Genomic DNA, 24,385 nt, shown 5'->3' with positions numbered 1-24,385 from the left:
TTTGTAAACTCAATATCTAGATGAAACCAATGGACTAAACAATGAAGTAAAAAAGGTTGGCCTATCTTCTTCTTCTTCATTATATTACAAAGCATCGATCAGTGTAGTAACAACAACAAATAAATCTAGTAAATTAGATTCAAACTGTTCTATAGCTTACATTGTATGGAAGAAATAGTCAAAGAGATGAAACAAAATAGCAACATGACTAGTTTATAAATCGTTAGTGCATGTTTAAAATACAGTAGCTTATGTTTGCTCGTGTCCATACAATTAGTCGTTTTTACTGAAATGCTCAGGGAAATAGGAAATTAATACACACTGGGGGAATTTTGGTGCCCCTCTCCACTTGGTGCCCTGTGCGGCCCGCACCACCCGCACATTGGTAGCTACGCCACTGCTATTGGTGCAGCACATTATAACCAGTTTCAATTTTTGGTGCGTAGAAATATTTCGTTTTGTTTTGATAGTGCACTATAGTTAACGTTGAATGAACACTGCCGGAGGGAGTTTAGTATGTATACATAAATGGTGGTATTAGACTCTTAAAACATGTTTGAAAACGGTTTTTAAGAGCTTGACTGACATTTATTCAGGTCTTTTTTTTTCTTCCTTTATAAAAGCTGATAAGTATTATATGAGGAAAATTTTGTATGCCAAAAGACAGTTTTTTTTAAAATTATCTAAGTATTTGAATGGAATTTAGATTTTGAATTAGATCTATACTAGATCTAGAATATAATTTATGATCTAGAACAGTGTTTCCCAAACTGAGTTCCGCGGAACCCTAGTGTTCCGCTAGGCCTGAATAGGTGTTCCACGAACTACTGGAATAATTAACTAGTAGGCCAACACGTGAATTAACCTCTCTAAAAAAAAAAAAATAACCTAAGTGTTCAGCTAAATGCTCAAAATGTGCGAAGTGTTCCATTAAGGAAAAAGTTTGGGAACCACTGATCTAGAATCTATTTTAATCTAGATCTATATTTGTTTTTACTATGAATAGATCTATAAAAATATATAGATAGATCTAACATTATACTAATTTAACATAGGCTACTACTAGTATTAGACGGTAATTAGACCCTATAGCTATATCCCTGACATTCTGGGGATCTACTCAAGATTATTGATCTAAATCTTGTCTAGATTCTCTAGGATGCCTGGACGTGTGGTAAGCCTTTGCGCAATCGCAATCGCAAAGTGGTCCTGAGCTTGAGGCTAAGGCATATATATATAGTCATAGATCTAGATTTAATTAATTACTTTTCTGAAGGAACTTTCCAAAGCTTTAAAAAAATATCTATAGAACTAGATCTATAATTATATTCTTGATCTAGATTAAAATTTTAGATTCTATAATATTTTTGTTTGATGACTAGATCTATCCTCGATCTATAGGCCTACAGTCTACATCGGACATCGGCGTCCTTCTGAAATTGTCTAATAGTGTTGTGCGTCGCACTTGGAACAGCAAAAGCGAACAAAAGCTCCCTTTCAAAAGCCTGTCTGACGGGGGGTGAGACTCGGGGTTAAACTTAAAGTTTGTTTAGCGTTCACTTCCAATGGACACGGGCACTCCGGACTCGCGGACTAGAGACGCGGTCGAAGGCTGCACCACTGGGACCCCGTCGTATTCATATTCGGCGTCCAGCAGACCATGGCTATTTGTAAAATACTCTAGCCAGCGCATGTCCGTTATGGAGCGCAGACATCTTTGGTGAAAGCTTTCGCAGAGACTTGGTCGCTTAAATTCTCATATAGATCTCAAATTATAGCCATACAAAAAGTTGTAAGAACCACTTAAAAAAAAAAATGTAAAATATTTTAATTATTTCAACAAATTTAGAATTTCGCTCTCTTGATTCTCTTCTAAAACACGCTAAATAATTAATCTGACAAATCTTCAATAGTGGCTCTTGCGCAGTCTGAGCAATTGAAAAAAAAAAGTTGGGGTGGGGGGATTATATGATATATGAATCTATCTGATCTGCTCTGTCATACAGAGTTGGCCAAACATAAGGTTTGCTGGTATAACAGCGTCAATCTAAGATGACATATAAAATGTGAAACGTTAATTTGGTCTGCAATGAGCTAGATATGTAAACATAGGCTAGGGTTGATCATATGCGGATGATAGGCGTATTGTATATCTGTAGGCTAGATATAGAGACATGTGATAATAGGAGTGATGGATAGGTGTATAGTTAGATTTGTAGATTTGTAGGCTAGATATAAAGACCTAGGCTGGAGTAATGGATAGGTGTAGGCCTGTAGTTAGATTTGTAAGAGACCTAGGTTAGGTAGGACTAGGTTTGATTAAAATTAAATAATAAGGTCTTAATCAGCAGCCTGATGGCTGAGGTGAATTCGACCACCCACAATGCTACGGATGGCATGCTACGCAAGGGCCAGTTTGATGTTCACAGTGTTCACCCTCGGGCCGCATACTCTGCACTGGTCATCCTCACCTTCAGCGTCCTTGGCAATGGCTTGGTTGTGGCTGCGTTCATTAGGGACCGAAGGCTGCGTGTGGTGTTCAATACCTTCGTTGTCACTTTAGCCATCGCTGATATAGTCATGAGTAAGTAGGTGTGTGTGGTCATAATCATGAGTAAGTAGGTGTGTGTGGACATAGTCATGAGTAAGTAGGTGTGTGTGGACATAGCCATGAGTAAGTAAGTGTGTGTGGACATAGTCATGAGTAAGTAGTTGTGTGTGCGTGCGTGGACTCGTTAGTAGCCTTGTGTTTTTTCCCGCAATAGAAAATGTCTTGGAAGTAAAATAAATCTCCAGTTGTTGGTTGGCTTTGAAATTCTTTGAACAGTGCTGTATGAACATATAACTTTCAAGAAACAACTCCTCTAGCACTGGCCCAGCTTTTTCATTCTATTGGAAATGTTCATACATTGAGGAAAACTATAAATAGCAATCTATTTGGTGTCTCCGGTGTACAAAAGGAAGTGTTGAGAATTGTTTTGTTAATGTCAATGGCAATATTTGCACACTTTGTAACCCACCTGTAACAGTAGAAAGTTGAACACAATTGAACAACGGCAGCCCCACAATGTGCGCACAGTACTTTGAGACGTGAAACTTGGATATTAAACGATGTTCTCAAAATGAATTGAATGTAATCTTAGAGTTAACATGACACGCTTCACTGACAACTTTGAATGATAGGCCTAAGTGTTATAACAACTATTTGTCTTACGCGCTTTTATATGTAGTAATTGAACTATTAGTCTAAGATTGATTATAAAGAAAAAAAAATGTGGAAAGACGTTTTTTTGTAAGTACACAATCAATACAGAATTAAACATATTAGTCTAAAGGATTCTAGTATCTGTATTGAACAACTATAAACATATAATTAGACTTAGTTCATTAAGTCGTGTTTCAGATATCAAATGTAGATGTAGCCTAAATTTAGTCAAATCAATGTTTCTTGACCAGTAATGAAACACATGTTTACTTTGAAGGTGTTGTGCTCATATCAGAAGTAGTCGGCATCTCGGTAAACCAAATGTTTTTAACAGACTCCACAATACTTTGCAGGGTAAGCATTTCAGATTTTACTGTACACTGACTTAGCCCCACACTCTCATGGTATACTTCGTCAACGATGTGTTGTTTAACAGTTGTACTTTTTGTAGGTGTATACGTACACGCTCATGTCATTTTTTCTCTTTCCAGTTCTTTAGTATCCTGGTCAATGCCATCCCCACAGAGCAGCTGATTATAACTCACATGATGTGTAATGATCGACACAAGGCCTTCCTTCGCAGGCTGGCCTACTCCCAGCTCCGTCAGCTGTACAGTGAGCCACTTAGACTGGCAGTGACCTGGGCTTTCAGCTTTACAGCAAGCTGCCTAATAACAGATGTAATCTATCTATCTATCTATCTATCTATCTATCTATCTATCTATCTATCTATCTATCTATCTATCTATCTATCTATCTATCTTCTATCTGTCTGTTTGTCTGTCTGTCTGCCTGCATGTCAATTTGGCTGTTTATCTGTTGATTTTCATGTTACTCCGTGTTATTGACTGTCATATTATCCGTCTCCATCAGTCTGTCTGTCAAACAAATTGTTTTCTATCAGCTTTGCCGCTAGTAGTAATAACAATGTCTTCGTTTTGTTTTCTTGAACTCACCACAAAGTAACTCACCATAAAGTCACTCACCACAAAGTAACTCACCACAAAGTCACTCACCACAAAGTAACTCACCACAAAGTCACTCACCACAAAGTAACTCACCACAAAGTCACTCACCACAAAGTAACTCACCACAAAGTAACTCACCACAAAGTAACTCACCACAAAGTCACTCACCACAAAGTAACTCACCACAAAGTAACTCACCACAAAGTAACTCACCACAAAGTCACTCACCACAAAGTAACTCACCACAAAGTCACTCACCACAAAGTCATTCACCAGAAAGTCACTCACCTCAAAGTCACTCAATAAAGAAACTCACCACAAAGTCACTCAATAAAGAAACTCACCACAAAGTCACTCAATAAAGAAACTCACCACAGTCACTCAAAAAAGAAACTCACCACAAAGTCACTCAATAAAGAAACTCACCACAAAGTCACTCAATAAAGAAACTCACCACAAAGTCACTCAATAAAGAAACTCACCTCAAAGTCACTCAATAAAGAAACTCACCTCAAATTCACTCAATAAAGAAACTCACCTCAAAGTCACTCAATAAAGAAACTCACCTCAAAGTCACTCAATAAAGAAACTCACCTCAAAGTCACTCAATAAAGAAACTCACCTCAAAGTCACTCAATAAAGAAACTCACCTCAAAGTCACTCAATAAAGAAACTCACCTCAAAGTCACTCAATAAAGAAACTCACCTCAAAGTCACTCAATAAAGAAACTCAACTTGTTAAGCAGCTAAATTTATTAATTATCTACAATCCTTTATCTACATATTCAAGGACATTACTTATTAGAAAGTAAAGTATTCTATCTATTAGTCCAGCCAGTAAGCCTGTCATGAATTCCTCCTCCTCCCCATTAGGTCACTAAGGTCTGAAGTATACACACACCTATAAGTCTGTCATGAATTCCTCCTCCTCCCCATTAGGTCACTAAGGTCTGAAGTATACACACACCTGTAAGTCTGTCATGAATTCCTCCTCCTCCCCATTAGGTCACTAAGGTCTGAAGTATACACACACCAGTAAGTCTGTCATGAATTATTCCTCCCCATTAGGTCACTAAGGTCTGAAGTATACACACACCTGAAAGTCTATCATGAATTATTCCTCCTCCCCATTAGGTCACTAAGGTCTGAAGTATACACACACCTGTAAGTCTGTCATGAATTCCTCCTCCTCCCCATTAGGTCACTAAGGTCTGAAGTATACACACACCAGTAAGTCTGTCATGAATTATTCCTCCTCCCCATTAGGTCACTAAGGTCTGAAGTATACACACACCAGTAAGTCTGTCATAAATTCCTCCTCCCCATTAGGTCACTAAGGTCTGAAGTATACACACACCTGTAAGTCTGTCATGAATTATTCCTCCTCCCCATTAGATCACTAAGGTCTGAAGTATACACACACCAGTACGTCTGTCAATTATTATTCCTCCTCATTAAATCACTAAGGTCTGAAGTATACACACACCTGTAAGTCTGTCATGAATTCCTCCTCCTCCCCATTAGGTCACTAAGGTCTGAAGTATACACACACCAGTAAGTCTGTCATGAATTATTCCTCCTCCCCATTAGGTCACTAAGGTCTGAAGTATACACACACCAGTAAGTCTGTCATGAATTATTCCTCCTCCCCATTAGGTCACTAAGGTCTGAAGTATACACACACCCGTAAGTCTGTCATGAATTATTCCTCCTCCCCATTAGGTCACTAAGGTCTGAAGTATACACACACCTGAAAGTCTGTCATGAATTCCTCCTCCTCCCCATTAGGTCACTAAGGTCTGAAGTATACACACACCTGTAAGTCTGTCATGAATTCCTCCTCCCCATTAGGTCACTAAGGTCTGAAGTATACACACACCAGTAAGTCTGTCATGAATTATTCCTCCTCCCCATTAGGTCACTAAGGTCTAAAGTATACACACACCTGTAAGTCTGTCATGAATTATTCCTCCTCCCCATTAGGTAACTAAGGTCTGAAGTATATACACACCTGTAAGTCTGTCATGAATTATTCCTCCTCCCCAATAGGTCACTAAGGTCTGAAGTATACACACACCAGTAAGTCTGTCATGAATTCCTCCTCCCCATTAGGTCACTAAGGTCTGAAGTATACACACACCTGTAAGTCTGTCATGAATTATTCCTCCCCATTAGGTCACTAAGGTCTGAAGTATACACACACCAGTAAGTCTGTCATGAATTATTCCTCCTCCCCATTAGGTCAATAAGGTCTGAAGTATACACACACCAGTAAGTCTGTCATGAATTATTCCTCCTCCCCATTAGGTCACTAAGGTCTGAAGGATACACACACCAGTAAGTCTGTCATGAATTATTCCTCCTCCCCATTAGGTCACTAAGGTCTTAAGTATACACACACCAGTAAGTCTGTCATGAATTCCTCCTCCCCATTAGGTCACTAAGGTCTGAAGTATACACACACCTGTAAGTCTGTCATGAATTATTCCTCCCCATTAGGTCACTAAGGTCTGAAGTATACACACACCCGTAAGTCTGTCATGAATTATTCCTCCTCCCCATTAGGTCACTAAGGTCTAAAGTATACACACACCCGTAAGTCTGTCATGAATTCCTCCTCCTCCCCATTAGGTCACTAAGGTCTGAAGTATACACACACCAGTAAGTCTGTCATGAATTCCTACTCCTCCCCATTAGGTCACTAAGGTCTGAAGTATACGCACACCCGTAAGTCTGTCATAAATTATTCCTCCTCCCCATTAGGTCACTAAGGTCTGAAGTATACACACACCTGTAAGTCTGTCATGAATTATTCCTCCCCATTAGGTCACTAAGGTCTGAAGTATACACACACCAGTAAGTCTGTCATGAATTATTCCTCCTCCCCATTAGGTCACTAAGGTCTGAAGTATACGCACACCTGTAAGTCTGTCATGAATTATTCCTCCCCATTAGGTCACTAAGGTCTGAAGTATACACACACCAGTAAGTCTGTCATGAATTATTCCTCCCCATTAGGTCACTAAGGTCTGAAGTATACACACACCAGTAAGTCTGTCATGAATTATTCCTCCCCATTAGGTCACTAAGGTCTGAAGTATACACACACCAGTAAGTCTGTCATGAATTATTCCTCCCCATTAGGTCACTAAGGTCTGAAGTATACACACACCAGTAAGTCTGTCATGAATTATTCCTCCCCATTAGGTCACTAAGGTCTGAAGTATACACACACCCGTAAGTCTGTCATGAGATATTCCTCCTCCCCATTAGGTCACTAAGGTCTGAAGTATACGCACACCCGTAAGTCTGTCATGAATTCCTCCTACCCATTAGGTCACTAAGGTCTGAAGTATACGCACACCCGTAAGTCTGTCATGAATTCCTCCTACCCATTAGGTCACTAAGGTCTGAAGTATACACACACCCGTAAGTCTGTCATGAATTATTCCTCCTCCCCATTAGGTCACTAAGGTCTGAAGTATACACACACCAGTAAGTCTGTCATGAATTATTCCTCCCCATTAGGTCACTAAGGTCTGAAGTATACACACACCCGTAAGTCTGTCATGAATTATTCCTCCTCCCCATTAGGTCACTAAGGTCTGAAGTATACACACACCCGTAAGTCTGTCATGAATTCCTCCTCCCCATTGTGTCACTAAGGTCTGAAGTATACACACACCTGTAAGTCTGTCATGAATTCCTCCTCCCCATTAGGTCACTAAGGTTTGAAGTATACACACACCTGTAAGTCTGTCATGAATTCCTCCTCCCAATTAGGTCACTAAGGTCTGAAGTATACACACACCAGTAAGTCTGTCATGAATTCCTCCTCCTCCCCATTAGGTCACTAAGGTCTGAAGTATACACACACCCGTAAGTCTGTCATGAATTATTCCTCCACATTAGGTCACTAAGGTCTGAAGTATACACACACCAGTAAGTCTGTCATGAATTATTCCTCCTCCCCATTAGGTCACTAAGGTCTGAAGTATACACACACCAGTAAGTCTGTCATGAATTCCTCCTCCTCCCCATTAGGTCACTAAGGTCTGAAGTATACACACACCTGTAAGTCTGTCATGAATTCCTCCTCCCCATTAGGTCACTAAGGTCTGAAGTATACACACACCAGTAAGTCTGTCATGAATTATTCCTCCTCCCCATTAGGTCACTAAGGTCTGAAGTATACACACACCTGTAAGTCTGTCATGAATTATTCCTCCTCCCCATTAGGTAACTAAGGTCTGAAGTATATACACACCTGTAAGTCTGTCATGAATTATTCCTCCTCCCCAATAGGTCACTAAGGTCTGAAGTATACACACACCAGTAAGTCTGTCATGAATTCCTCCTCCCCATTAGGTCACTAAGGTCTGAAGTATACACACACCTGTAAGTCTGTCATGAATTATTCCTCCCCATTAGGTCACTAAGGTCTGAAGTATACACACACCAGTAAGTCTGTCATGAATTATTCCTCCTCCCCATTAGGTCACTAAGGTCTGAAGTATACACACACCAGTAAGTCTGTCATGAATTATTCCTCCTCCCCATTAGGTCACTAAGGTCTGAAGGATACACACACCAGTAAGTCTGTCATGAATTATTCCTCCTCCCCATTACGTCACTAAGGTCTTAAGTATACACACACCAGTAAGTCTGTCATGAATTCCTCCTCCCCATTAGGTCACTAAGGTCTGAAGTATACACACACCTGTAAGTCTGTCATGAATTATTCCTCCCCATTAGGTCACTAAGGTCTGAAGTATACACACACCCGTAAGTCTGTCATGAATTATTCCTCCTCCCCATTAGGTCACTAAGGTCTAAAGTATACACACACCCGTAAGTCTGTCATGAATTCCTCCTCCTCCCCATTAGGTCACTAAGGTCTGAAGTATACACACACCAGTAAGTCTGTCATGAATTCCTCCTCCTCCCCATTAGGTCACTAAGGTCTGAAGTATACGCACACCCGTAAGTCTGTCATAAATTATTCCTCCTCCCCATTAGGTCACTAAGGTCTGAAGTATACACACACCTGTAAGTCTGTCATGAATTATTCCTCCCCATTAGGTCACTAAGGTCTGAAGTATACACACACCAGTAAGTCTGTCATGAATTATTCCTCCTCCCCATTAGGTCACTAAGGTCTGAAGTATACGCACACCTGTAAGTCTGTCATGAATTATTCCTCCCCATTAGGTCACTAAGGTCTGAAGTATACACACACCAGTAAGTCTGTCATGAATTATTCCTCCCCATTAGGTCACTAAGGTCTGAAGTATACACACACCAGTAAGTCTGTCATGAATTATTCCTCCCCATTAGGTCACTAAGGTCTGAAGTATACACACACCAGTAAGTCTGTCATGAATTATTCCTCCCCATTAGGTCACTAAGGTCTGAAGTATACACACACCAGTAAGTCTGTCATGAATTATTCCTCCCCATTAGGTCACTAAGGTCTGAAGTATACACACACCCGTAAGTCTGTCATGAGATATTCCTCCTCCCCATTAGGTCACTAAGGTCTGAAGTATACGCACACCCGTAAGTCTGTCATGAATTCCTCCTACCCATTAGGTCACTAAGGTCTGAAGTATACGCACACCCGTAAGTCTGTCATGAATTCCTCCTACCCATTAGGTCACTAAGGTCTGAAGTATACACACACCCGTAAGTCTGTCATGAATTATTTTTCCTCCCCATTAGGTCACTAAGGTCTGAAGTATACACACACCAGTAAGTCTGTCATGAATTATTCCTCCCCATTAGGTCACTAAGGTCTGAAGTATACACACACCCGTAAGTCTGTCATGAATTATTCCTCCTCCCCATTAGGTCACTAAGGTCTGAAGTATACACACACCCGTAAGTCTGTCATGAATTCCTCCTCCCCATTGTGTCACTAAGGTCTGAAGTATACACACACCTGTAAGTCTGTCATGAATTCCTCCTCCCCATTAGGTCACTAAGGTTTGAAGTATACACACACCTGTAAGTCTGTCATGAATTCCTCCTCCCAATTAGGTCACTAAGGTCTGAAGTATACACACACCAGTAAGTCTGTCATGAATTCCTCCTCCTCCCCATTAGGTCACTAAGGTCTGAAGTATACACACACCCGTAAGTCTGTCATGAATTATTCCTCCCCATTAGGTCACTAAGGTCTGAAGTATACACACACCAGTAAGTCTGTCATGAATTATTCCTCCTCCCCATTAGGTCACTAAGGTCTGAAGTATACACACACCAGTAAGTCTGTCATGAATTCCTCCTCCTTCCCATTAGGTCACTAAGGTCTGAAGTATACACACACCTGAAAGTCTGTCATGAATTATTCCTCCTCCCCATTAGATCACTAAGGTCTGAAGTATACACACACCAGTACGTCTGTCAATTATTATTCCTCCTCATTAGGTAACTAAGGTCTGAAGTATACACACACCTGTAAGTCTGTCATGAATTCCTCCTCCTCCCCATTAGGTCACTAAGGTCTGAAGTATACACACACCAGTAAGTCTGTCATGAATTATTCCTCCTCCCCATTAGGTCACTAAGGTCTGAAGTATACACACACCAGTAAGTCTGTCATGAATTCCTCCTCCCCATTAGGTCACTAAGGTCTGAAGTATACACACACCTGTAAGTCTGTCATGAATTATTCCTCCTCCCCATTAGATCACTAAGGTCTGAAGTATACACACACCAGTACGTCTGTCAATTATTATTCCTCCTCATTAGGTCACTAAGGTCTGAAGTATACACACACCTGTAAGTCTGTCATGAATTCCTCCTCCTCCCCATTAGGTCACTAAGGTCTGAAGTATACACACACCAGTACGTCTGTCAATTATTATTCCTCCTCATTAGGTAACTAAGGTCTGAAGTATACACACACCTGTAAGTCTGTCATGAATTCCTCCTCCTCCCCATTAGGTCACTAAGGTCTGAAGTATACACACACCAGTAAGTCTGTCATGAATTATTCCTCCTCCCCATTAGGTCACTAAGGTCTGAAGTATACACACACCAGTAAGTCTGTCATGAATTCCTCCTCCCCATTAGGTCACTAAGGTCTGAAGTATACACACACCTGTAAGTCTGTCATGAATTATTCCTCCTCCCCATTAGATCACTAAGGTCTGAAGTATACACACACCAGTACGTCTGTCAATTATTATTCCTCCTCATTAGGTCACTAAGGTCTGAAGTATACACACACCTGTAAGTCTGTCATGAATTCCTCCTCCTCCCCATTAGGTCACTAAGGTCTGAAGTATACACACACCAGTAAGTCTGTCATGAATTATTCCTCCTCCCCATTAGGTCACTAAGGTCTGAAGTATACACACACCAGTAAGTCTGTCATGAATTATTCCTCCTCCCCATTAGGTCACTAAGGTCTGAAGTATACACACACCCGTAAGTCTGTCATGAATTATTCCTCCTCCCCATTAGGTCACTAAGGTCTGAAGTATACACACACCTGAAAGTCTGTCATGAATTCCTCCTCCTCCCCATTAGGTCACTAAGGTCTGAAGTATACACACACCTGTAAGTCTGTCATGAATTCCTCCTCCCCATTAGGTCACTAAGGTCTGAAGTATACACACACCAGTAAGTCTGTCATGAATTATTCCTCCTCCCCATTAGGTCACTAAGGTCTGAAGTATACACACACCTGTAAGTCTGTCATGAATTATTCCTCCTCCCCATTAGGTAACTAAGGTCTGAAGTATATACACACCTGTAAGTCTGTCATGAATTATTCCTCCTCCCCAATAGGTCACTAAGGTCTGAAGTATACACACACCAGTAAGTCTGTCATGAATTCCTCCTCCCCATTAGGTCACTAAGGTCTGAAGTATACACACACCTGTAAGTCTGTCATGAATTATTCCTCCCCATTAGGTCACTAAGGTCTGAAGTATACACACACCAGTAAGTCTGTCATGAATTATTCCTCCTCCCCATTAGGTCACTAAGGTCTGAAGTATACACACACCAGTAAGTCTGTCATGAATTATTCCTCCTCCCCATTAGGTCACTAAGGTCTGAAGGATACACACACCAGTAAGTCTGTCATGAATTATTCCTCCTCCCCATTAGGTCACTAAGGTCTTAAGTATACACACACCAGTAATTCTGTCATGAATTCCTCCTCCCCATTAGGTCACTAAGGTCTGAAGTATACACACACCTGTAAGTCTGTCATGAATTATTCCTCCCCATTAGGTCACTAAGGTCTGAAGTATACACACACCCGTAAGTCTGTCATGAATTATTCCTCCTCCCCATTAGGTCACTAAGGTCTAAAGTATACACACACCCGTAAGTCTGTCATGAATTCCTCCTCCTCCCCATTAGGTCACTAAGGTCTGAAGTATACACACACCTGTAAGTCTGTCATGAATTATTCCTCCCCATTAGGTCACTAAGGTCTGAAGTATACACACACCAGTAAGTCTGTCATGAATTATTCCTCCTCCCCATTAGGTTTACTAAGGTCTGAAGTATACGCACACCTGTAAGTCTGTCATGAATTATTCCTCCCCATTAGGTCACTAAGGTCTGAAGTATACACACACCAGTAAGTCTGTCATGAATTATTCCTCCCCATTAGGTCACTAAGGTCTGAAGTATACACACACCAGTACGTCTGTCAATTATTATTCCTCCCCATTAGGTCACTAAGGTCTGAAGTATACACACACCAGTACGTCTGTCAATTATTATTCCTCCTCATTAGGTAACTAAGGTCTGAAGTATACACACACCTGTAAGTCTGTCATGAATTCCTCCTCCTCCCCATTAGGTCACTAAGGTCTGAAGTATACACACACCAGTAAGTCTGTCATGAATTATTCCTCCTCCCCATTAGGTCACTAAGGTCTGAAGTATACACACACCAGTAAGTCTGTCATGAATTCCTCCTCCCCATTAGGTCACTAAGGTCTGAAGTATACACACACCTGTAAGTCTGTCATGAATTATTCCTCCTCCCCATTAGATCACTAAGGTCTGAAGTATACACACACCAGTACGTCTGTCAATTATTATTCCTCCTCATTAGGTCACTAAGGTCTGAAGTATACACACACCTGTAAGTCTGTCATGAATTCCTCCTCCTCCCCATTAGGTCACTAAGGTCTGAAGTATACACACACCAGTAAGTCTGTCATGAATTATTCCTCCTCCCCATTAGGTCACTAAGGTCTGAAGTATACACACACCAGTAAGTCTGTCATGAATTATTCCTCCTCCCCATTAGGTCACTAAGGTCTGAAGTATACACACACCCGTAAGTCTGTCATGAATTATTCCTCCTCCCCATTAGGTCACTAAGGTCTGAAGTATACACACACCTGAAAGTCTGTCATGAATTCCTCCTCCTCCCCATTAGGTCACTAAGGTCTGAAGTATACACACACCTGTAAGTCTGTCATGAATTCCTCCTCCCCATTAGGTCACTAAGGTCTGAAGTATACACACACCAGTAAGTCTGTCATGAATTATTCCTCCTCCCCATTAGGTCACTAAGGTCTGAAGTATACACACACCTGTAAGTCTGTCATGAATTATTCCTCCTCCCCATTAGGTAACTAAGGTCTGAAGTATATACACACCTGTAAGTCTGTCATGAATTATTCCTCCTCCCCAATAGGTCACTAAGGTCTGAAGTATACACACACCAGTAAGTCTGTCATGAATTCCTCCTCCCCATTAGGTCACTAAGGTCTGAAGTATACACACACCTGTAAGTCTGTCATGAATTATTCCTCCCCATTAGGTCACTAAGGTCTGAAGTATACACACACCAGTAAGTCTGTCATGAATTATTCCTCCTCCCCATTAGGTCACTAAGGTCTGAAGTATACACACACCAGTAAGTCTGTCATGAATTATTCCTCCTCCCCATTAGGTCACTAAGGTCTGAAGGATACACACACCAGTAAGTCTGTCATGAATTATTCCTCCTCCCCATTAGGTCACTAAGGTCTTAAGTATACACACACCAGTAATTCTGTCATGAATTCCTCCTCCCCATTAGGTCACTAAGGTCTGAAGTATACACACACCTGTAAGTCTGTCATGAATTATTCCTCCCCATTAGGTCACTAAGGTCTGAAGTATACACACACCCGTAAGTCTGTCATGAATTATTCCTCCTCCCCATTAGGTCACTAAGGTCTAAAGTATACACACACCCGTAAGTCTGTCATGAATTCCTCCTCCTCCCCATTAGGTCACTAAGGTCTGAAGTATACACACACCTGTAAGTCTGTCATGAATTATTCCTCCCCATTAGGTCACTAAGGTCTGAAGTATACACACACCAGTAAGTCTGTCATGAATTATTCCTCCTCCCCATTAGGTTTACTAAGGTCTGAAGTATACGCACACCTGTAAGTCTGTCATGAATTATTCCTCCCCATTAGGTCACTAAGGTCTGAAGTATACACACACCAGTAAGTCTGTCATGAATTATTCCTCCCCATTAGGTCACTAAGGTCTGAAGTATACACACACCAGTAAGTCTGTCATGAATTATTCCTCCCCATTAGGTCACTAAGGTCTGAAGTATACACACACCAGTAAGTCTGTCATGAATTATTCCTCCCCATTAGGTCACTAAGGTCTGAAGTATACACACACCAGTAAGTCTGTCATGAATTATTCCTCCCCATTAGGTCACTAAGGTCTGAAGTATACACACACCCGTAAGTCTGTCATGAGATATTCCTCCTCCCCATTAGGTCACTAAGGTCTGAAGTATACGCACACCCGTAAGTCTGTCATGAATTCCTCCTCCCCATTAGGTCACTAAGGTCTGAAGTATACACACACCCGTAAGTCTGTCATGAATTATTCCTCCTCCCCATTAGGTCACTAAGGTCTGAAGTATACACACACCAGTAAGTCTGTCATGAATTATTCCTCCCCATTAGGTCACTAAGGTCTGAAGTATACACACACCCGTAAGTCTTTCATGAATTATTCCTCCTCCCCATTAGGTCACTAAGGTCTGAAGTATACACACACCCGTAAGTCTGTCATGAATTCCTCCTCCCCATTGTGTCACTAAGGTCTGAAGTATACACACACCTGTAAGTCTGTCATGAATTCCTCCTCCCCATTAGGTCACTAAGGTTTGAAGTATACACACACCTGTAAGTCTGTCATGAATTCCTCCTCCCAATTAGGTCACTAAGGTCTGAAGTATACACACACCAGTAAGTCTGTCATGAATTCCTCCTCCTCCCCATTAGGTCACTAAGGTCTGAAGTATACACACACCCGTAAGTCTGTCATGAATTATTCCTCCCCATTAGGTCACTAAGGTCTGAAGTATACACACACCAGTAAGTCTGTCATGAATTATTCCTCCTCCCCATTAGGTCACTAAGGTCTGAAGTATACACACACCAGTAAGTCTGTCATGAATTCCTCCTCCTTCCCATTAGGTCACTAAGGTCTGAAGTATACACACACCTGAAAGTCTGTCATGAATTATTCCTCCTCCCCATTAGATCACTAAGGTCTGAAGTATACACACACCAGTACGTCTGTCAATTATTATTCCTCCTCATTAGGTAACTAAGGTCTGAAGTATACACACACCTGTAAGTCTGTCATGAATTCCTCCTCCTCCCCATTAGGTCACTAAGGTCTGAAGTATACACACACCAGTAAGTCTGTCATGAATTATTCCTCCTCCCCATTAGGTCACTAAGGTCTGAAGTATACACACACCTGTAAGTCTGTCATGAATTCCTCCTCCTCCCCATTAGGTCACTAAGGTCTGAAGTATACACACACCAGTAAGTCTGTCATGAATTATTCCTCCTCCCCATTAGGTCACTAAGGTCTGAAGTATACACACACCTGTAAGTCTGTCATGAATTATTCCTCCTCCCAGTTAGGTCACTAAGGTCTGAAGTATACACACACCTGAAAGTCTGTCATGAATTCCTCCTCCCCATTAGGTCACTAAGGTCTGAAGTATACACACACCTGTAAGTCTGTCATGAATTCCTCCTCCCCATTAGGTCACTAAGGTCTGAAGTATACACACACCAGTAAGTCTGTCATGAATTATTCCTCCTCCCCATTAGGTCACTAAGGTCTGAAGTATACACACACCTGTAAGTCTGTCATGAATTCCTCCTCCCCATTAGGTCACTAAGGTCTGAAGTATACACACACCAGTAAGTCTGTCATGAATTATTCCTCCCCATTAGGTCACTAAGGTCTGAAGTAAACACACACCTGTAAGTCTGTCATGAATTATTCCTACTCCCCATTAGGTCACTAAGGTCTGAAGTATACACACACCTGAAAGTCTGTCATGAATTATTCCTCCTCCCCATTAGGTCACTAAGGTCTGAAGTATACACACACCTGTAAGTCTGTCATGAATTATTCCTCCCCATTAGGTCACTAAGGTCTGAAGTATACACACACCAGTAAGCCTGTCATGAATTCCTCCTCCCCATTAGGTCACTAAGGTCTGAAGTATACACACACCCGTAAGTCTGTCATGAATTATTCCTCCTCCCCATTAGGTCACTAAGGTCTGAAGTATACACACACCCGTAAGTCTGTCATGAATTATTCCTCCTCCCCATTAGGTCACTAAAGTCTGAAGTATACACACACCAGTAAGTCTGTCATGAATTCCTCCTCCTCCCCATTAGGTCACTTAGGTCTGAAGTATACACACACCCGTAAGTCTGTCATGAATTATTCCTCCCCATTAGGTCACTAAGGTCTGAAGTATACACACACCTGTAAGTCTGTCATGAATTCCTCCTCCTCCCCATTAGGTCACTAAGGTCTGAAGTATACACACACCCGTAAGTCTGTCATGAATTATTCCTCCTCCCCATTAGGTCACTAAGGTCTGAAGTATACACACACCTGTAAGTCTGTCATGAATTATTCCTCCTCCCCATTAGGTCACTAAGGTCTGAAGTATACACACACCTGTAAGTCTGTCATGAATTCCTCCTCCTCCCCATTAGGTCACTAAGGTCTGAAGTATACACACACCTGTAAGTCTGTCATGAATTCCTCCTCCCCATTAGGTCACTAAGGTCTGAAGTATACACACACCTGTAAGTCTGTCATGAATTCCTCCTCCCCATTAGGTCACTAAGGTCTGAAGTATACACACACCTGTAAGTCTGTCATGAATTCCTCCTCCCCATTAGGTCACTAAGGTCTGAAGTATACACACACCTGTAAGTCTGTCATGAATTATTCCTACTCCCCATTAGGTCACTAAGGTCTGAAGTATACACACACCAGTAAGTCTGTCATGAATTCCTCCTCCTCCCCATTAGGTCACTAAGGTCTGAAGTATACACAAACCTGTAAGTCTGTCATGAATTATTCCTCCTCCCCATTAGGTCACTAAGGTCTGAAGTATACACACACCTGAAAGTCTGTCATGAATTATTCCTCCTCCCCATCAGGTCACAAAGGTCTGAAGTATACACACACCTGTAAGTCTGTCATGAATTATTCCTCCTCCCCATTAGGTCACTAAGGTCTGAAGTATACACACACCCGTAATTCTGTCATGAATTCCTCCTCCTCCCCATTAGGTCACTAAGGTCTGAAGTATACACACACCTGAAAGTCTGTCATGAATTATTCCTCCTCCTCATTAGGTCACTAAGGTCTGAAGTATACACACACCCGTAAGTCTTTCATGAATTCCTCCTCCTCCCCATTAGGTCACTAAGGTCTGAAGTATACACACACCCGTAAGTCTGTCATGAATTCCTCCTCCTCCCCATTAGGTCACTAAGGTCTGAAGTATACACACACCTGTAAGTCTGTCATGAATTATTCCTCTTCCCCATTAGGTCACTAAGGTCTGAAGTATACACACACCTGAAAGTCTGTCATGAATTATTCCTCCTCCTCATTAGGTCACTAAGGTCTTAAGTATACACACACCTGTAAGTCTGTCATGAATTCCTCCTCCTCCCCATTAGGTCACTAAGGTCTGAAGTATACACACACCCGTAAGTCTGTCATGAATTATTCCTCCTCCCCATAGGTCACTAAGGTCTGAAGTATACACACACCTGTAAGTCTGTCATGAATTATTCCTCCTCCCCATTAGGTCACTAAGGTCTGAAGTATACACACACTAGTAAGTCTGTCATGAATTCCTCCTCCCCATTAGGTCACTAAGGTCTGAAGTATACACACACCTGTAAGTCTGTCATGAATTATTTCTCCTCCCCATTAGGTCACTAAGGTCTGAAGTATACACACACCAGTAAGTCTGTCATGAATTATTCCTCCTCCCCATTAGGTCACTAAGGTCTGTAGTATACACACACCCGTAAGTCTGTCATGAATTATTCCTCCTCCCCATTAGGTCACTAAGGTCTGAAGTATACACACACCTGTAAGTCTGTCATGAATTATTCCTCCCCATTAGGTCACTAAGGTCTGAAGTATACACACACCTGTAAGTCTGTCATGAATTATTCCTCCCCATTAGGTCACTAAGGTCTGAAGTATACACACACCCGTAAGTCTGTCATGAATTATTCCTCCCCATTAGGTCACTAAGGTCTGAAGTATACACACACCAGTAAGTCTGTCATGAATTCCTCCTCCTCCCCATTAGGTCACTAAGGTCTGAAGTATACACACACCCGTAAGTCTGTCATGAATTATTCCTCCTCCCCATTAGGTCACTAAGGTCTGAAGTATACACACACCTGTAAGTCTGTCATGAATTCCTCCTCCCCATTAGGTCACTAAGGTCTGAAGTATACACACACCTGTAAGTCTGTCATGAATTCCTCCTCCCCATTAGGTCACTAAGGTCTGAAGTATACACACACCTGTAAGTCTGTCATGAATTCCTCCTCCCCATTAGGTCACTAAGGTCTGAAGTATACACACACCTGTAAGTCTGTCATGAATTATTCCTACTTCCCATTAGGTCACTAAGGTCTGAAGTATACACACACCAGTAAGTCTGTCATGAATTCCTCCTCCTCCCCATTAGGTCACTAAGGTCTGAAGTATACACACACCCGTAAGTCTGTCATGAATTATTCCTCCTCCCCATTAGGTCACTAAGGTCTGAAGTATACACACACCCGTAAGTCTGTCATGAATTATTCCTCCTCCCCATTAGGTCACTAAGGTCTGAAGTATACACACACCAGTAAGTCTGTCATGAATTCCTCCTCCTCCCCATTAGGTCACTTAGGTCTGAAGTATACACACACCCGTAAGTCTGTCATGAATTATTCCTCCTCCCCATTAGGTCACTAAGGTCTGAAGTATACACACACCCGTAAGTCTGTCATGAATTATTCCTCCTCCCCATTAGGTCACTAAGGTCTGAAGTATACACACACCTGTAAGTCTGTCATGAATTCCTCCTCCCCATTAGGTCACTAAGGTCTGAAGTATACACACACCTGTAAGTCTGTCATGAATTCCTCCTCCTCCCCATTAGGTCACTAAGGTCTGAAGTATACACACACCTGTAAGTCTGTCATGAATTCCCCCTCCTCCCCATTAGGTCACTAAGGTCTGAAGTATACGCACACCTGTAAGTCTGTCATGAATTATTCCTCCCCATTAGGTCACTAAGGTCTGAAGTATACACACACCAGTAAGTCTGTCATGAATTATTCCTCCCCATTAGGTCACTAAGGTCTGAAGTATACACACACCTGTATGTCTGTCATGAATTCCTCCTCCCCATTAGGTCACTAAGGTCTGAAGTATACACACACCTGTAAGTCTGTCATGAATTCCTCCTCCCCATTAGGTCACTAAGGTCTGAAGTATACACACACCTGTAAGTCTGTCATGAATTCCTCCTCCCCATTAGGTCACTAAGGTCTGAAGTATACACACACCAGTAAGTCTGTCATGAATTCCTCCTCCTCCCCATTAGGTCACTAAGGTCTGAAGTATACACACACCTGTAAGTCTGTCATGAATTATTCCTCCCCATTAGGTCACTAAGGTCTGAAGTATACACACACCAGTTAGTCTGTCATGAATTCCTCCTCCTCCCCATTAGGTCACTAAGGTCTGAAGTATACACACACCCGTAAGTCTGTCATGAATTATTCCTCCTCCCCATTAGGTCACTAAGGTCTGAAGTATACACACACCCGTAATTCTGTCATGAATTCCTCCTCCTCCCCATTAGGTCACTAAGGTCTGAAGTATACACACACCTGTAAGTCTGTCATGAATTATTCCTCCTCCACATTAGGTCACTAAGGTCTGAAGTATACACACACCTGAAAGTCTGTCATGAATTATTCCTCCTCCTCATTAGGTCACTAAGGTCTGAAGTATACACACACCCGTAAGTCTGTCATGAATTATTCCTCCTCCCCATTAGGTCACTAAGGTCTGAAGTATACACACACCTGTAAGTCTGTCATGAATTATTCCTCCCCATTAGGTCACTAAGGTCTGAAGTATACACACACCTGTAAGTCTGTCATGAATTATTCCTCCCCATTAGGTCACTAAGGTCTGAAGTATACACACACCTGTAAGTCTGTCATGAATTATTCCTCCCCATTAGGTCACTAAGGTCTGAAGTATACACACACCCGTAAGTCTGTCATGAATTATTCCTCCCCATTAGGTCACTAAGGTCTGAAGTATACACACACCAGTAAGTCTGTCATGAATTCCTCCTCCTCCCCATTAGGTCACTAAGGTCTGAAGTATACACACACCCGTAAGTCTGTCATGAATTATTCCTCCTCCCCATTAGGTCACTAAGGTCTGAAGTATACACACACCTGTAAGTCTGTCATGAATTATTCCTCCCCATTAGGTCACTAAGGTCTGAAGTATACACACACCAGTTAGTCTGTCATGAATTCCTCCTCCTCCCCATTAGGTCACTAAGGTCTGAAGTATACACACACCCGTAAGTCTGTCATGAATTATTCCTCCTCCCCATTAGGTCACTAAGGTCTGAAGTATACACACACCCGTAAGTCTGTCATGAATTCCTCCTCCTCCCCATTAGGTCACTTAGGTCTGAAGTATACACACACCCGTAAGTCTGTCATGAATTATTCCTCCTCCCCATTAGGTCACTAAGGTCTGAAGTATACACACACCCGTAAGTCTGTCATGAATTATTCCTCCTCCCCATTAGGTCACTAAGGTCTGAAGTATACACACACCTGTAAGTCTGTCATGAATTCCTCCTCCCCATTAGGTCACTAAGGTCTGAAGTATACACACACCTGTAAGTCTGTCATGAATTCCTCCTCCTCCCCATTAGGTCACTAAGGTCTGAAGTATACACACACCTGTAAGTCTGTCATGAATTCCTCCTCCTCCCCATTAGGTCACTAAGGTCTGAAGTATACACACACCTGTAAGTCTGTCATGAATTCCTCCTCCCCATTAGGTCACTAAGGTCTGAAGTATACACACACCTGTAAGTCTGTCATGAATTATTCCTACTTCCCATTAGGTCACTAAGGTCTGAAGTATACACACACCAGTAAGTCTGTCATGAATTCCTCCTCCTCCCCATTAGGTCACTAAGGTCTGAAGTATACACACACCTGTAAGTCTGTCATGAATTATTCCTCCTCCCCATTAGGTCACTAAGGTCTGAAGTATACACACACCTGAAAGTCTGTCATGAATTATTCCTCCTCCCCATCAGGTCACTAAGGTCTGAAGTATACACACACCTGTAAGTCTGTCATGAATTATTCCTCCTCCCCATTAGGTCACTAAGGTCTGAAGTATACACACACCCGTAATTCTGTCATGAATTCCTCCTCCTCCCCATTAGGTCACTAAGGTCTGAAGTATACACACACCTGTAAGTCTGTCATGAATTATTCCTCCTCCACATTAGGTCACTAAGGTCTGAAGTATACACACACCTGAAAGTCTGTCATGAATTATTCCTCCTCCTCATTAGGTCACTAAGGTCTGAAGTATACACACACCCGTAAGTCTGTCATGAATTCCTCCTCCTCCCCTTTAGGTCACTAAGGTCTGAAGTATACACACACCCGTAAGTCTGTCATGAATTATTCCTCCTCCCCATTAGGTCACTAAGGTCTGAAGTATACACACACCAGTAAGTCTGTCATGAATTCCTCCTCCTCCCCATTAGGTCACTTAGGTCTGAAGTATACACACACCCGTAAGTCTGTCATGAATTATTCCTCCTCCCCATTAGGTCACTAAGGTCTGAAGTATACACACACCCGTAAGTCTGTCATGAATTATTCCTCCTCCCCATTAGGTCACTAAGGTCTGAAGTATACACACACCTGTAAGTCTGTCATGAATTCCTCCTCCCCATTAGGTCACTAAGGTCTGAAGTATACACACACCTGTAAGTCTGTCATGAATTCCTCCTCCTCCCCATTAGGTCACTAAGGTCTGAAGTATACACACACCTGTAAGTCTGTCATGAATTCCTCCTCCTCCCCATTAGGTCACTAAGGTCTGAAGTATACGCACACCTGTAAGTCTGTCATGAATTATTCCTCCCCATTAGGTCACTAAGGTCTGAAGTATACACACACCAGTAAGTCTGTCATGAATTATTCCTCCCCATTAGGTCACTAAGGTCTGAAGTATACACACACCAGTAAGTCTGTCATGAATTATTCCTCCCCATTAGGTCACTAAGGTCTGAAGTATACACACACCAGTAAGTCTGTCATGAATTATTCCTCCCCATTAGGTCACTAAGGTCTGAAGTATACACACACCAGTAAGTCTGTCATGAATTATTCCTCCCCATTAGGTCACTAAGGTCTGAAGTATACACACACCCGTAAGTCTGTCATGAATTATTCCTCCTCCCCATTAGGTCACTAAGGTCTGAAGTATACACACACCAGTAAGTCTGTCATGAATTCCTCCTCCTCCCCATTAGGTCACTTAGGTCTGAAGTATACACACACCCGTAAGTCTGTCATGAATTATTCCTCCTCCCCATTAGGTCACTAAGGTCTGAAGTATACACACACCCGTAAGTCTGTCATGAATTATTCCTCCTCCCCATTAGGTCACTAAGGTCTGAAGTATACACACACCTGTAAGTCTGTCATGAATTCCTCCTCCCCATTAGGTCACTAAGGTCTGAAGTATATACACACCTGTAAGTCTGTCATGAATTCCTCCTCCTCCCCATTAGGTCACTAAGGTCTGAAGTATACACACACAAGTAAGTCTGTCATGAATTCCTCCTCCTCCCCATTAGGTCACTAAGGTCTGAAGTATACACACACCTGAAAGTCTGTCATCAATGCTGTTACACTAACTGTTACGTCTCTTTTCTTCAGATTGTGATTGTCCTTCATCATGGCAAGTTTACATTGTGTTATATCCAAGAACGACCACTCTATGTCAGTCAGATGGCGTTTGTTCACGCCTTTCTCTTGCTCCTGCTATTACTCTCATTGATCTACGTCATTGTGGACTTCAGGTGTGTGCTCAAGTAGGACCACTAGAGGACACAATTAGTTTTTTTTGGCTTGGACATTGATAAACTTAACTTTTTGTTTTAAATACAAAGAAACTTTATAACAAGAAAATATAAAATACTTTTAAAAAAACGTATACTAAACGTGAATCTATTGCATAGCTTGGATCAGTCATGTAATTAAATGTGTAACAGATCTAGATTTACAATAATAAATCTGTGCGATTTGAAATATTTTTACCAATTGTTTTTGTTTAGCGCAATATCAAGCTTTTAGCTTTCTCAATAGCTTGTTTGGACCAGTTGGGAAATGAGGGGGGGGGAAGGGATATGTGAATGTTACACCTTTTGAAGGGCATTTGTAGTTTGTTCAAAAAAGTTGAGACCTGGATCCGAACTCGAGGGCTCAATCCAACACAAGCCAACACACTCATCACGGGATTAGCGAAACCCGCCCTTGTGGAGCATCACCAAAGAATGCTGACCACGTCCTTCAAAGCTGCATACTTTATCTAGAAGTCCGAACAAAACTCCCCCCCCCCCCCAAACCGTCATATAGAAGAAAAACTATACGGAGATTTGTCTGATCTAGAAACCACTGCGCAGTTCATCTCAGAAATAGGATTACTGATCTAAATCTAAACTCCCAACATGAAACATGAGAACGAAGAAAAAGAAGAACTAATCAATGTGCCAGCGAAGTGCTTATGA

General features: G+C 41.8%; 1 protein-coding gene across 3 annotated transcripts in view; it reads left to right on the top strand.

Moving 5' to 3' along the window:
- The first annotated feature begins 465 nt into the window (after positions 1 to 465).
- LOC106066659 (uncharacterized) overlaps positions 466 to 24,385 on the top strand; it is a 39,957-nt gene continuing 16,037 nt past the window's right edge. For 2 of the 3 annotated variants that reach the window (XM_056042221.1, XM_056042219.1), the window contains exons 1-5: positions 466 to 596; positions 2,352 to 2,584; positions 3,483 to 3,559; positions 3,697 to 3,885; positions 23,535 to 23,677. In XM_056042221.1, the coding sequence (XP_055898196.1) occupies positions 2,356 to 2,584; positions 3,483 to 3,559; positions 3,697 to 3,885; positions 23,535 to 23,677 (638 nt within the window). In that variant the 5' untranslated portion in view covers positions 466 to 596; positions 2,352 to 2,355. Of the gene's footprint in view, positions 597 to 2,348; positions 2,585 to 3,482; positions 3,560 to 3,696; positions 3,886 to 23,534; positions 23,678 to 24,385 lie in introns of all 3 variants that reach the window. The other variant, XM_056042220.1, reaches the window with a different exon arrangement.

This window comes from Biomphalaria glabrata, chromosome 9 (genome assembly GCF_947242115.1).
Source record: "Biomphalaria glabrata chromosome 9, xgBioGlab47.1, whole genome shotgun sequence".
Taxonomy (NCBI): Eukaryota; Metazoa; Mollusca; class Gastropoda; family Planorbidae; genus Biomphalaria; species Biomphalaria glabrata.
This window is presented reverse-complemented; position numbering and strand designations above follow the sequence as displayed.